This window comes from Cotesia typhae, unplaced genomic scaffold (assembly GCF_013202065.1).
Source record: "Cotesia typhae breed Kobodo isofemale line unplaced genomic scaffold, CoteBio_Ctyphae scaffold_13, whole genome shotgun sequence".
Lineage (NCBI taxonomy): Eukaryota > Metazoa > Arthropoda > Insecta > Hymenoptera > Braconidae > Cotesia > Cotesia typhae.
In genome coordinates, this window is record NW_027423774.1 from 14,077,567 (window position 1) to 14,094,038 (window position 16,472).

The 16,472-nt window shown below is 29.7% G+C and overlaps 1 protein-coding gene across 1 annotated transcript; it reads left to right on the plus strand.

The window, feature by feature from the left end:
- Nucleotides 1–8,698: 8,698 nt before the first annotated feature.
- LOC141534083 (uncharacterized) lies at nt 8,699–15,813 on the plus strand. The gene is made up of 10 exons (XM_074253224.1): nt 8,699–9,031; nt 9,128–9,155; nt 12,951–13,714; nt 14,163–14,266; nt 14,352–14,387; nt 14,481–14,709; nt 14,812–14,955; nt 15,074–15,177; nt 15,292–15,544; nt 15,704–15,813. Exons 4-10 carry the CDS (start codon nt 14,192–14,194, stop codon nt 15,811–15,813), a joined length of 951 nt encoding a protein of 316 aa, XP_074109325.1. The 5' UTR covers nt 8,699–9,031; nt 9,128–9,155; nt 12,951–13,714; nt 14,163–14,191.
- Nucleotides 15,814–16,472: the final 659 nt, after the last annotated feature.

Consider the following 16,472-nt stretch of genomic DNA (forward strand, 5'->3'; position numbering starts at 1 on the left):
ATTAAGAACTATAACTTGGCATGATTTTTTTTTTATAGATTTTGAACCGATTTTGAACTATCGTGAAAAAAAATTTCAAAAAACCCAACATAAGGACCACCCATATATATATATATATATATATATATATATATATATATATATATATATATATATATATATATATATATATATATATATATATATATATATATATATATATATATATATATATATATATATATATATAAACTTTTGAACCATATGTATTTTCTGACTCAGCTCGTCGAGTTAAGTCGGAATACAGCAAAATTTTTCAAAAGTTCCGTCATGAGAACCAATGCAATAGTTAGATTTCTATGAAATCTACTAAAAAGGATTAAGCTTTTTTTAATCCTCTTTTATTTTCTCGAATTCTCCACGAGGTAAAAGTTGCAATATTTTTTTGAATTAGAAAGAATAAGGTGGTAATAAATACTTTTCAATCCTCTTGTATTGTTTTGAATTCTCTTCGATGACGGAAATTGCAACATTATTTTAAAATTAAAGAGGATAAGATATTATTGAACTTTTTTAATCCTCTTTTATTCTTTCGAATTCTTCGCGAGAACAGATGTTACAACATTATAATAGAATTGAAAAAAATAATTTAGTATTAAACTTTTTTAAATCCTTTTCTATTCTTCTGAATTCTTGGCGAGAACAGAGATTGCAATATTATTTTAGAATTAAAAAGGATGTGTTAAGATTAAAATGGCCTTCAACAGCCGAAATGGAAGTCAATATTTCGCATGAAATAAAAAAAATTTTTTTTAATAATTTATAATATGCATTTAGAATAAAATAATGACATCAAAACGAATGCAAAAGTGAAAATTGTTATAATTTAAAAGAATCTTTGAACTGCTTTAATATACTTTAATAAATGCTAAATATACATGGGTAGATCCATTAATTCTCGACGAAAGTGTGCGTACTTGGATCAGCGATTTTGATGCCGATTTTTTCCTCAAAAGTACACTTTGAAAGAAGACGATCCTTAAAATTTGGGCCCGATATAATCAAATTCGGCCGCTGGAGAATTTTTTGAATTTTGAGAAAAGTCGATTTTTTACTGAATTCTAATAATTTATATCTCAGCTTCTAAATAACGTAAAGACTCCTACCAAACGACATTCTTCTCAGTAGACTGTCTACTTAAAAAAAAAAAAATTAGTATTTAGTCTAAACTCATATAGGACTTAGCTGCCCGAGTAGAAATTTCAGGCCTGTTTTTATCGTCAAAGTTTCCAAACCCTTTGAAGTCTGATTTACCGCCTAAAACGGGGCCTGTTTTGATCGTAGATGACAGCTCGAGAAAATAAGTACGATCAAACCAGGCCTGGGCAGTTCCGTTTTCATCGTAAAAATGATCGAAAGATTTATTATTTTTATTTTTGGACAACTTGTTCATTATTATTATTATTCCTCCGACATCTTGTTTTATATAACCGCGAAAATTTGAATTATTATTATTATTATTTTTTTTTTTTTTTAAATTATTTTTATTATTATTAACAATGATAATCTACAAATAAGAAATGACTGAGAATGTTCTGAATACAATTTGAACTGAACATTTTTTTTTATGAAAATGTATTATTTATTGTAAGTTTGTACACAGGTAATATATATTATTGTCTCAGTTCCATGTTATCTCATTCATTACTGTGTGAGTTTACAGGAATGCCAATATATAAATCATTTTCAATTTTCACTTCAAAACAAACAGTAATTAATTGATCGATCGAAACAGATACAAAATTATTCGTTTTTAAACTTTTGCACAAGTATGGAATATTGTACTGTAAATTTTGATCACCTCTTACATTAAATGCTCTTTCACTCAAAAGAGTTTGAATAATAGCTTGATAGTCAGGTGGACGATGATTCAATCTTGTTGATTTATACATTGACAATAAACCAATTTGACAAAACATAGTATTGAGCCAACATGATATCCGGTATGATCTCTAAATAAAGTGTATGAAGACGACGTTTGCTGTGTTCGAACATTACGTTCAGAGACGTAAAGCTTACTGTTTTTCAATAAGCGCAAATACTCTATAATTTGCCGAGTTGGTAATAAATGTTGTATAGCTTGTTGAACAATATCAGGAATTATATAATTATCAGCGTAAGTTTTATATGTGCCTATGGTATAACAACTTTCATGCAATCATTCACAAATTTTATTATTGTGTTTTTGTTTAGAACAAAAGTCGTTTATTTTTCCTTCCGGTAGCTCGTCGAAAAATTTTTGGAGTTTTAGCTGCTGGTTATGTGCTCTCACGAGTTGCGAATCGATATGACGAGTTACATGGATGACATTTAAGTACTGTCCGTTTAAATCCTCATATCGGAAACAATCATTTGCCCACAGTGGTCCAAGAGCAAGGACACATTGAGGCAGATGCAGGATAAGATGAAGATTTATTGAACAGTGTTTCAAGCCATATATTATTTCAAATTCACGGACAAATTATAAAGAATGTTTGATGCTATATTAACATCAGCATCTCGTATTGAATCTGAATTCAATAGCGAAATTCCAGCAACGAATAATGCAAGATGTTCAAAATATTGTCGTTGCATTACTCCATTCATGACGGGTAAGGCATAGTAATAAAACCAATTTTTAAGTTCAGATGCCTTCCAATGTATAAGATCTTCAGTAGAACGAGGCATACGATGGACGAAGCTTGGTGGTTTAATAGCTACTAAACGATTATTTATAATATCTGACGTATCAATCAATGAATATTGTTCGTTTCTGTTGCTGGAATCGAACCATAATGACAATAGCTTCTTAACTACACCACCAAAAACACAGTGCATTCGGTCAATCACAGTTCCAACAATGAAGTCAGGCATTAATTTCGATAATGCACACGGTCCTTTGACACTCATATGCGGCGAGTTATCATTTAAAGCGATTTCCGTAAAAGCAATGCAATCTTCTGAAGTCCGCATCTCAGGACTCGGTGTGTATCGGTAGACATGAGTGTGAGAGTTGCCGTCTTCGGCTAAGTGATAAGTTTCACCAGGCCATAAACAGGATGGACATTCATAAGCACCCATATAGTATTTGAAATTAAAAAACTGGCACTTGGCTGGAAGGTTACAAGTTCCTATAAGTAACACTGCTTTAATTTTTATAATCTGGTTGTTTGTTAAAGTCACATTGATACCACTAGATAATTTTTTTAATTGATCGTAAAATTTATAAAGATAGTTATTAGTATTTGGTTTTTGAGATCCAAACCATAACCCAATTAATAATAAATTTTCACGTTTGGTTCTCTCTGCGAAAGGTAACTCATTTATGGATAGATCAACTGGCCACATGCTTACATTTGATAATTTGAAAACTGGTATGCCATCGGTGTACCAGGTTAAAGAGATATTTTCTCTGTTTGCTAAAAAACCATTGTCTATAAATTTTTTATACAAGCTTCCATTATGAACATCAGTTATATTGAAGTTATTATTTTCTAAATGAGCGTGAAAACGATGTTGTAAGCAATTATAAAAACCTGGTCTCTTGTAAAGTTCTTTCAATTAATCCTTGACAGGAGTTTCAATAAAATAAGCTTTCTTCCTGGAGTCACAGTCAACACACACGGTGAGAAATTTCTGTAGAAATTTACTATGCATACATAAGAAGACTGAATCTTAATGACTCAATTCAAAATATTACCATAAATATTTAAGAATATCATATTGTACCAATCAATATTTACTAGGGACCATAGTAAATTTGAACATGCAACTGTTACATAAACATATATAAAAAATTTTCGTAAACTGACAGAACAAAAACTGTTAGTGTACTTAAAACTTTTTATTATAGTTTCATAGTAAAATTTCTGTTGCTCAGTCGACAATAAAAATTTACAAAATAGTTTTACATTTAGTCACGTGTACTCAGTTTAAATTTAAAATTGTGACTATGAAATTTTCATATGTCCCATAGTCAACGTATGCGCGTCAGTCGCGACGCGCGGTCTTACATTTTTTCGTGCTGCTTTATTTTGTGAACATAAGTGTATAGACGCCATCAGTAGTGGTTAACAGTGTGTGAAAATTGCAATAAACATTAAATTTTAAATAAATACTTATTAGCTCAAAAATCCATCAATACATCAATAATTTATATACCGATAACTTGGTTATAAAACATAAAATAATTCTTATTGTACTCAAAGTATCATCTTATTAGTAAAAATTTTTTTCTTTGTATTGTATTTATTATTTTTATTATAAAAAAAAAAGTGCTACGTACTTAGTTGCATGTTAGTGTTAATTCAAAAAAAAAATTGGAAATAGATTTGTATTAGACGTTAACTTTATATTAGCCGTAATTTAATTATATTAAAACTGTAATAATATTTAAAAATAATGTATTGTGTTTATAATTATTTATAATAATTTCCATTTATTTATAATAAAATTAATTGTCAAAATAAATCCTATGTTCATTGTTAAAAACTAAAAAAAATAGAAAACAAATAAAAAAACTGTGTTTTAAAAAAATATTTTTAAAAATTATTGCAAACAAAAAAAAATCTTGTTTGGTTTGATATTTTTTTTGATTGCCAAAAACATTTTTTACTCCAAAACTTTTTATTTTTTACAGGCGTTTTTTTATTTTTTTTTGCTATAGTACATTCGGAAATTTAAATTATTGCATTTTTCATTTTACTATGGTACATTTCAATTTCTACCATTTGCTAAGTCTGATTTCATTTGTTTCGGAAAGTACTATGAGCCATTGTAAAATTTTATTCTGAGTCAATAAGGTTCACTAGTAATATGCACCATTGTAAAATCTAAAATCCATGCAGAATAAAAAATAATGGAAATTTCTCACCATGCAGTTATCATTTTCATTTACTAAATTTTTTAACGCAATAGAAATGTTTTGTTTTTTTTTATTGTGCCTTTTTTAGAAAGTGCAAAAAACTTTCGAAATTTATGTAGGCTATTTTTGAAACTATTATTTTCATTATTAATACAATGTAAATTAATTACACTAATAATATCACTTAAGCAGGTTTGAGTCACGTTATGCGGGGCAACTAGAGATAGTATTAAACACATACTTTGGCTAACTGTTAATGGTGCACCAGGATATAATAGTTGTATGTAGTCAAAATTTCTCATATTATCATCGTCGTCAGCGTCACTATCATCTTCAGTTTCATTCTCACTACTTTGTTCCTCAAATTCATCTTGATCGCTATCTTCCAGTTCTTCATCTAAATTTTCAATTTCTTGATCGTCTTCACTGTTTTTATTTGCATAATTTTCTTCTTCACTTTCTACATCAATGTTAGCATTCTCATTGACGTTATTTAGATTATTAACCAATCCTTGATCTTCAACAGCATGGCAGTTATTTTCAATTTCAACCTAGTAAATAAATTATATTGAATTAGTTCATGATTTGTAATTAATAATTTCAGATTATTTTTTTAGTTCAAACAATACAGATTTAAATTGTATATACATAGATTTGCAAAATTTTAATAGTAATCATTATCATTTTACCTCTTGGTTATTCAATTGCTGATATAATCTATCATTATCATTGTTTTCAACCTAGTAAATAAATTATACTGAATTAATACATGATTTTTGATTATTAATTTCAGATTACATTTTAGTTCAAACAATACATATTTAAATCATATATACATAAATTTGCAAAATTTTAATAGTAATCATTATCATTTTACCTCTTGGTTATTCAATTGCTGATGTATTCTATCATCATCATTATCATTACCATTGTTTTCAACCTAGTAAATAAATTATACTGAATTAATACATGATTTTTTATTATAAATTTCAGATTGTTTATTAGTTTAAATATATATATATATATATATATATATATATATATATATATATATATATATATATATATATATATATATATATATATATATATATATTGTGACGTGGGGCCTTGACAGATCCGCAGTCACGAGCACAGCCCGACATAATTAATTTTTTTTGGTTATTGTACCTTAATTTCAGAGTTATCGTTATTCGCCGCGATCCAGTCGCCATCTAGAGACTGCCAGGCGAGTACGACGAATCCCGCAGCTCGAAAAGCGCGGCGCCGATAATTATTTACAAATCTATTATTCTGTTAGCCTCTTTTAGAAGTAAACTAGAATTAAGTTAGTATTAAGAGTTTGGTAATTACCTCGATGAAAGCCACTTACTCACGACGAGTCAACCTGTGACAACGCCGGATTCCACGCTGACCAGCAAACCCAGAGAACCGCCAACAAAAACCAATTTCTCATCAAACCGCTGCTCCAAAAGTTGAGAGACGTGAACACACGATACTGATGCCAATTATTACCAATCAGGACTACGCCGGCATTTGGTTAAGCTTCAGAAAGAGCCACTAGGAGGCGCGTCGATGCCAGAGATACCATCAATTTGAGAAGTTCAAAAATGGTAACAGCACCAGCTAACGGCCTGCAGGTCGACCCCGTAGCCAGCCAGTGGCTACGGAGAAGAAGAAGAGAGAAAGGAGAAAAGGAAGGGGTTTCGCCGTAACCGCCTGGTAGTGTGCACCTCGTGTTGTTTACTTTTGTCGAACTAACTAATTAATTACGTTAAATAACCAAATCGCCGACCGTCAATCGACACATCTTAGACGCATTTGTGATTAACGCCGTGCCGACGTTTTTTTTGGTGAGACTTTGGTCGCGAGTTTGGCCAGGATCGACCTGGAGAGGAGCTGCCTCGACGCCACCCGCTCAACACCCACCGACGCCATCCAGACGAGACTGATCCGCAACGTAAGTGGCTTTTGTTGTAAGTGGGATAGCTCGTGGAACCGCTAGTTCTAATATTGTCACAGTATTTTCCTATTTATTAATTTTTTTTAGTTTTATTGTTATTCAATTATCCGGCGATAAAGGCCAATTGTTATTGCGTTGAGTTCCACGAGTTATCTCCGGGGTACCTCATTACCAAAAATTCCCTGAGTGGTCGACGCCCTTGGGGCTCGATCAAAAATTGTTGGGGTAAAAATTGTCATGATTGTAAAAATTGAGTGAATGCTGCCGCTATTGGCTACCGCGAGCGAGGCGCCGCCTATAGTCGAGCTTCGGTGGTCCCGTCGGGACTAATTGTAACACAGTTACCGATTGCGGTTGTTGATAGGTAAGTCAGAGCGCCGGTAACTGAGCATCGATCCGCGATCTGATCGATCAATTATCCACCGCTCGGTTAGCATCGAATTGCTGATTGCGACAGTTATTTGATTATTATTTAAATAATTACACCGATTCGTATTGGATTATTGTTTCGAAAATTAATTGATGATTCTTTTTTTTATAATTACACCGATTATTATTTGATTATTGTTCCAACATTAGTTGATTATTATTTTTATTATTTATTTAAATAATTACGCCGAGTATTATTTGATTATTGTTTCAAAAATTATTTAATAATTATTTTTTTTTGATTTAAATAATAACACCGAGTATTGTTTGATTATGGTTTCGAAAATTATTTGATTATTATTTCTATTATGATTTGAATAATCACACCGGTTATTATTTGAAGATTGTTCGAGAATTATTTGATTATTATGTTTATTATTATTTAAGTAATTACACCGATTATTATTTGACTATTGGTTGGAAATTCTTTGATTGTTATTTTCAGTATTATTTAAATAATTACGTCGAGTGTTAATTGATTATTGTTTTGAGATTTATTCGATGAGTAATTTTATTATTATTTAATTAAGTATACCGATTATTATTTGAACATTTAAAAAAAAAAAAAAATTATTTGATTATTAGTTTCATGATTATTTAAATAATTACGCCGACTCTTAATGGAAAATTGTTTTGAAATTATTTGAGTATTATTTGTATTATTTAGTTACGTAATTACCGTGATTAGGATTTGGAGTGAGTTTTGGGAATTGCTTGATTATTATTTGAATTATTGAGTTGTTGAGTAAATTGGGTATTACGCGCCTGATTCACATTTCTGTATTTCGACTTATCTCGAACTGATTACTTCACCGCACCGATTATAATTTTGGTTATTTGATAATAAATTATTAGTTGTTTCGACACACCTGGATTATTTCTTCCTAGGAACCCGCCGCCCTGAGTTTAGCTAGTGAGGATTAAGTCGCTCCTGATTTAGGTTGTCGAGGATTGGAACATCCTGAATTGTTCCTGGCGCCCAAAAAAAAAAAAAAAAAAAAACCGACCACGACGAAGAAGTACGCCAATTATCTTGGACCTGTTGGCTCGCCGACGTAGCCGAGCCGAATCGGCCATTATAATATATATATATATATATATATATATATGCATAGAGATTTGAAAAATTTCAATAGGCATAAACATTTCACCTCTTGGTTATTCAATTGTTGATGAACTCTATCATCATTATCACTACCACTGTTTTCATCAATTATATTGAGAAGACTCCTCAAACGGGTTCGTTTTCTCTTTCTCAAATAGTCATTATAACTTTTGCTTGATTTTTTTCTGTCCATTATTATATTGTTTTTCACTTTAACTTTATTACTCCAATAAATTACTCATCATCAGCTGATGTTTCCAATAAACAAGGTATCCCTTTGCGCATGCGTCTCAATAGAGCATGATAAAATAGTTTTCTTTATTACCGACTGAACTGCCAAAAAGCGATATTACCGATCAGGGGTGCTGGGCTTGCATAAGTAGCCATTTTGAGTTTTACAAAGCATTGTGTTTATTGTAACCTCGATTGTGGAGTACATAAGATGCATTTAAATAATTGCGATGCCTCCAAAAAAAATTAATAATGAGAAGTATGTTTTGACCTGGTAGGTTGTCAGTGGAAAAAAAACAATCACTGAAACAATAAAAATTCCCAAAACAAAGCGTGAAAGAAACGGATCTGTCCAGCTTAAATGGGAGGGAAAAGATGGAAAAAAAAAAATTTTATTTTGCTAAAATTGTCGAGTTTGGAGGTAAGTGTTCTTTATCGAGTTGTGTTAAAATGAAAGCTTGTTAAATTACAATTAAAATGATAATAATTAATTATAAATTAACTTTTTTTCTTATAGCAACAATGAATGAATTGGAAGAAATAAGGTTAGACACTAAAGGAAATATCTGCGATGATTCTATTAAACTATACACCGAAGATTTGCTTCAAAAAAAAAAGCAATTGGATCTCTCCAAAAAAATTACCACAAAATTTGAAGAAATAAATAACAATCATTTAGAAAAAAACATTGCACAGTTAAAACCGTTATTTTCTGTTGATAAGCCTCCGTTATTAGACAACCCGAGTCAAAATTAAAAACATATTTTGAGCCTCCACAACCTACCGGAGGAGTTATAGGTTGAAATTATGGTTTTAGATTTTTTCGACTACGATGACGCGTATATCAGAACCATAATTTCAGCCTACAAGTGGTATTTTTGTCCGCTTTTACCAAAGTTAGGCCGAAATCACGGTTTTAGAACCATAAATTGAGTCTACTGAGCCTACATCTCTACCGTACAAAAGATTCTTATTTGTTAATATAATGTAGACGAGGAGAAAGAAAGGAAAGAGGAATGGATCCAGATAAAAATGGCTGCCGTTAGAGGCATGCTATGTTCCAGCTCATATGCCATTTGATAAAAAATGATAAAAGAAGGATTTTGACAGTGTCATATCTATATTTTATTGTTGATGTACAGCTATCGCAAGTTCAATAACGTGTGATTCTTAATTTCAACCTAACATTTGCTAACTATAGAAATAAATTGAAAATCTGTTCTAACCGAGATTCGAACCTGAGACGCGCGCTTGCCAGATCGATAACTAACCCTTACACCGTACGACCGATGAGCTAATTCACATCTTATCATTGTTATAAACTAAATCTATATGGTGACGATTTTTCTAAAATTTTTTTATCTTTCTCTACCCTATTGAAAACAATTGTCAGAATTTTTTCGAATTTTCTTACCCAACCAAAAAAAAAAGTTATGAGTTATGTAAAAAAAATATCTTTTTTTTTTGGGTAAATAACCATAACTTTTTTGAAAATTGGCTTACTGGGATGTTTTGTTTTTTTGAAAATTCTTGTTTTTAAATGTACTTTCAAGAAAAAAATGAAAATAATAATGTAGATTCATATTCAACGTTTTTTTTTTTTTAATTTTTGGAAGAAAACAAAAATTTCGGGATGATTGCCATTTTTGATTTTCGATTTTTTTTTTTTTTTTTATAAAATACTTTAGTATTTTCTGCGAATCTCCTGAAATTTTCAGTGGCATTTTTTTTCTTTCTATTTTTTTTAGAAATGAAAAAAAAAAAATTTTTTTTAAATGTTTATTTCTCCTGAAAATTTTTCAGCAGATTGAGAAAACTTCAAAATCCGAGAAAAAAAATAAAAACAAAAATTAAAAATAATAATCATTCAAGAGATTTAATTATTTTTTCAATAAAGTCAGATCAAAAATCAAAAAAACCATGGAATTGTTCTTTTTTTGTATTTTTTTTTCCAAAACTACATGCAAAAACAAAACAATTAAATTGTTGTTCGATCCATTTTGGAGCAATGCATGAACTCTCAAAAATTTTGAGGCAATTAATTTCAAACAAAATTTGATTGAATTTATTTTCATTTACACAGCTAAAAACATTTTTGTTGAATGATTTATAAACAGTAGACTTGTGAATGGAATATGATTTTATTTTTTACACGTTTAAGTAATTTACATATCCTAAATTCAGGATAATTTGAGTATTCTCTCACAATTAGATAATAGTTTTCGAAAAAAAAAAAATACAAGAAAATAATCCAATCTTATCGATGATTGTCATTTTTTTTTTTTTTTTTTCTCGGATTTTGAAGTTTTCTAAATCTGCTGAAAAATTTTCAGAGTGGCATAACGAAAAACAAACATTGGAGGAAAAAAATTTTTTTTTTCATTTCTAAAACAGAAAATATAGAGAATAAAAAATGCCACTGAAAATTTCAAGAAATTCGCGGAAAATAGTGGTTTAAAAAAAAAAATAAATCGATAATCAAAAATGAGCATCATCTTCAAATTTTCGTTTTCCTTTACAAGTTTAAAAAAAATGTTGAATATAAATTCGAGTTATTGTTCTGACTTTTTTTTCTAAAAAGGACATTGTAAAAAAAAAACATCCCAATAAGTCAATTTTCAAAAAAGTTAAGGCTGTTTAACAAAAAAAAAGCTAGTTTTTTTAAATAACTCGTAATTTTTTTTTTTTTTTTTGGTTGGGTAAAAAAATTTGAAAAATCTCTAAAAAGTGTTTTTTGTAGGGTAGAGAAAGATACAAAAATTTCAGAAAAATCGAAAATTGACGGGGTCAAAAGTAGTCGATTTGGCATGAAATGCTCTGCCCCATATATTAACCCGAATATTCTAATGATAAACGTTAGAAAAAATATAAGTTGAGATGTTATTGCTTATTACCGTCCGTATATTTTATGGATGATTGTTAAATTGTTGGAACGTTAATTACAATAGTCATAATTTTTATTTCAACTCTGCACTAAAAAAATTTTTTTGCACAGATAAAAGTTAACCCTTGTGGAAATAATTCTCTGAAAAAACTCTTGACAAGTCTTTATAACTCTGAATAAGACTTTTCAAAATTCTTCACATCCCTAACTAAGTGAAGGAAAGACTTAATAAGTCTTCAAAACTCTGCAATACTCTTCAAAAGTCAAATTTTCCCTGCAATTTCGGAATTTCTCAAAGAGTTATTAAGACTTGATAAGACTTGTTCAGTTTTACAGGAAAAGAAGAAAATATTTCTTTTCAAAAAAATTACGTATCAGAATTAAATAAAACTATAAAAAGAATTAATGCATGTTTTAAAAAAATTTTTTTAAATAATATTTTCATCACGAAAATACTTTGATGGGCATCGAATCACTCATAGTTGAGCAAGTCAAAACATCAACAGCAAATGAAGTGCACTTGCTGTTGGAAACAGATATTACTCAAAGAGTAAATCCAATCGGTATTTAATTTGGACTATCAAATATTAAAGTCAACTTTCTAGGTAGGAAAGAATTTTCTAACCACATGCCACCTATTAGAAACTAAGAACACTCAAAGATTCTAACTGTAAATTCGTAAACTAAAATATGTTAGGTATCAATTAATTCCAGCAGATAGCGTGTGGATAGAAAATTCTTTCCTACCTAGAAAGTTGACTTTAATATTTGATAGTCCAAATTAAATACCGATTGGATTTACTCTTTGAGTAGTATCTGTTTCCAACATCAAGTGCACTTCATTTGCTGTTGATGTTTTGACTTGCTCAACTATGAGTGATTCGATGCCCATCAAAGTATTTTCGTGATGAAAATATTATTTAAAAAAATTTTTTTAAAACATGCATTACTTCTTTTTTATAGTTTTATTTAATTCTGATAAGTAATTTTTTTGAAAAGAAATATTTTCTTCTTTTCCTGTAAAACTGAACAAGTCTTATCAAGTCTTAATAACTCTTTGAGAAATTCCGAAATTGCAGGGAAAATTTGACTTTTGAAGAGTATTGCAGAGTTTTGAAGACTTATTAAGTCTTTCCTTTACTTAGTTAGGGATGTGAAGACTTTCGAAAAGTCTTATTCAGAGTTATAAAGACTTTTCAAGAGTTTTTTCAGAGAATTATTTCCACAAGGGAATAGTTTTCTAAGTCCAGTTTTTTACTTAAAAAATTTTTTCTATTATGAAAAAATTCTATGTTGTAAAAAATAAAACGATGAAATCAACCTACAGATCTCCGATGGAGGTTCTTTAGGCTCAAAATATCGTTTAAAACTGTGATTTCGACCTCCACAGCCTATTTTTAGGCCGATGAGGGTAAAAATATAGTTTTAAATTTCAATGCAAACCCAAAAACAAAAGAAAGGAGGCTCATGAGGCTCAAATCACTTTTTTAATTTCGACTCGGGAACAAGGAAGAAAAAATTGAAAAATTTAAGTTGAAGAATGGAAAAAAAAGCTGAACCAAGAAAATAATGAAACTGTTCAACAAGTCGAGCCAATAGTACGAGACGAAAAAAATACTGTTACACGTCTTAATGTTAGTGAAACTTTTTACACTATTAGACAGCATGATGCCGAATGTGATGAATCAATCAAGAACGCAAATGACTGCCAATTGACTAATTCATCGAATTTACACAATTCATTTATTGATCCTATTAATACTGGAAAATCAATAGATAGTTCAATAGACTCATTTTTAATGTGGAATGACTATTATTTGAACGATTGGACAAGTTCAAATAATCCACTCAGAATTAGTCTGAATTCTCAGATTGAAGACATTGATCAACCAGTTGAAATTTTGTCATCGAATTTATTAGAATTAGGAAGTATACAGACGAAAGTACATAATACTCCAATGATGAAATTTTCTTCTCCTGGTCTTATGCAGCTAAAGAAAACTGAGATTGCTATGATTTTTTGACCTTGGGATGCATCGTCTACTGCCGATACTACTGCTACGATACCTACTAGATATTTGAGAGCTGCAGAAGAAGGAGCACTCTTGAAATCAACGGGACTTACAAATATTAACATTCCTGTCTATGATTCGAATAATGAAGAGATCATAGAGGAGCCATTAGACGTTGGATCCTTGCCTACATTTTTAAAAAGTGAAGGTTTCTTCAAATAACTTTGATTTTCTAAAACGAGTTGCTATTTTTTTAATACAATGACCAATAATTGTTTATTGATAGAGAACGAATCAGTGAAATACTTACTGTCTTTAAACGAATGCAACAAATACAATGATTGATTTAATTTTCTCCAATTGGATTATTATTTTTAATGAAAATATTACAAACTTTTAATCATGATGCTTTTTAATTGTCATTTTCATAAAATTCTATATGCTTATAATTATTTTGAAATCAGTTAAAAGTAATAATTCAGTTTTTTTTTCAATCAATGTTTACTCTCCGTTTAATTAATTATTTATTTTTATGTTTTAAACTGATATCTTTTTTTAACTCTTAATTTCTATAAACAGTTATTGAACAAGTATTAAAACTTTAGCAATTATATCTTGGAGGCATTTATATATTTTCTAATCAATGATAATTTTAGTCAGGGAATGTGATTTAGAATTCATTCGTATGCTTGAGAAGTCCATAATTGAAGCTTATGAATCGTACCAACGATACGATCGTGAATCAACTGCGGCCCTCAAGGTGAAGCCAATCAATTTTTTAATTCATAAAATATTTGCATTTCCACAGCTAACTAAAAACAATTATTTTTTGTCATTTTTTACAGATATCTGATTTTTATACTCAGCCAGGGGAACGTATGGTAAATGTGAAAATTTATTATTATATTTATTACACTTTTGAATATTATAAGTCTATAAATTCCATCATAACGATTTCCTAATATTTTCATAAGGTTGAGATAGCCCCAGGTTCAAAAATTTATTTCCCTATATATATCAAACAACAGATTGAAAAAATGAGTGAAGGTGATGATGGTTGTAATTGGCAAGTAATCGTAAAACTATCATTGAAAGAAGTATACGACGACAATGTTTCAAATTATTCCGCCAGAGGAAAAACTACCGGATCCAACACAAACGTACACCCACGAATTGACTCACGATTGTATAATGGAATTTATGGTAAAGTTGCAAAAAAACTATTTTTCTTTTCTATCATCTACTTATATTTTGAATATTTCAATCTTTAATATCAAATTTTTAACGTTATAATAATTTTTACAGATTGGGTTAAAATAAAAGTTGGTAATTCTAAAATAATAACTCCAAAAATGTTTAATAAGGTTATTAATAAGTTTTGTCTTAACAAAAGGGTAAATGCTAATACTAACCCAAATTCTAAAAAGAATCTCAATCAACCGGATCTCAGTAAGCTGATTTTCTTAAATTAATAACAATTCTTTTTTTAGTCTGAAAAAGTATTTTTTTTATTTAATATACTTATATAAGTGAAAAAATTAAATGATTGTTATGCTCTATTTTCCAGTTACAGAGAAAAACTTGCATTTTTTCCAAAAAGTTGAAAAGGTGGTTGAAGAATCATACAATATCCAACAGAAAGAGGTGTTGCCCGAACGACAAACCCACCAGGTATCACTGATGGTATCAATTATTATTTTATTGGCAATATTAATAAAACAGCTGACATTTTCTACTCATTATATTTTATATATGTGAAATAATGACTTATAAACACATTTTCAGCTATCAAACCTCTACACTCAACCTGCCAAAAACAAGTTCAAAATCAGTCCCCATTACGAAGTATACCTTCCGAAAAGTATGTATACTTATATAGAACGTAGTAGTGAAACCGAAAGAGGAAAATATGACTGGCGTATTTTGGTCAAAGAAGCACTGCTCGAAATTTATGGTGAAAATTTAAAAAACTATTCTGCGAAAGGGACTCGTGGTTCCTCACTCGGTATCAATGTGCAGTTGTATCGAGCACTGTACGGTAAATTGAAAATTTTATTTGTTTTCATTCTTTTTCTTCACTGTAAAAAGCTATTGAGTAATCACGATAAGTTCTTAAAATATGCTTTATTGTTTCCCAAATCTTTTGCATAAGTACTTATTTTGAAATGAAATTAATTATTAAATTATTTTATTTTAGATTGGGCATCTTTGTTAGCCAATGGAGAAGTTATTGCGGATGCAGATTTTAGAGACCATATAAATAAACTGACAACAAATAAGAAAAAAGGAAAGAAAAATATATCATAACAAATTGTAAGGTAAAATTAATAAAAAGTTTTCATGTACTTGTTTCGCTGTGGTGCAAAAATAAAAGGTACAAAAACTGCTTTATAATAAGTTTAAGCATAATACAACTTACTATCATGTAATTTAACTGTATCGGTCGTAGCGTAGTGCGTAGAGTGTTAGTCAGGCGAGCGTTGGGTACTGAGTTCGGATCTCGGGTAGGACAGAGCGAATTTAATATATATAATTTTTAAGAAAGTGTATGCGTAGTGTTTAAGAGTGTGATGCGTTATTATCTAAGTAGTGGAACGTGATTGCGTCTTCACCACTTCTCTCATTAGAAAAAAAAAAAAAAAAAAAAAAAAACTTAAATACAGCTTTTATTATAATTTTCTATTTATTATTATATTTTATTATTATTATTGTTAAAAATAAGAATAATAATAATAAAAATAATAATAATAATAATAATAATAATAATAATAATAATAAGTCCGAGCAACTCTCCAGAGCGAGTATGTTAGGAAACTCCGGAAAATTTGGTCCTCCGAACTTTCCGGCAAAAACAAAGTCTCAGCTACTAATATGCTCGCTGTCCCAGTCTTACTATACACTTTCGGTGTCCTGAAATGGGCCCGGAAGGATTTACGAGATCTCGACATCAAAACCCGTAAGATCAT

Bases quoted from the DNA above. Each gene is read 5' to 3' on its own strand.
- LOC141534083 (XM_074253224.1), top strand. From the start codon at position 14,192: ATGCTTGAGAAGTCCATAATTGAAGCTTATGAATCGTACCAACGATAC. The intron at 15,178-15,291 runs GTATCACTGATG...ACACATTTTCAG, and splicing joins CCGAACGACAAACCCACCAG to CTATCAAACCTCTACACTCA. The intron at 15,545-15,703 runs GTAAATTGAAAA...ATTTTATTTTAG, and splicing joins GTTGTATCGAGCACTGTACG to ATTGGGCATCTTTGTTAGCC.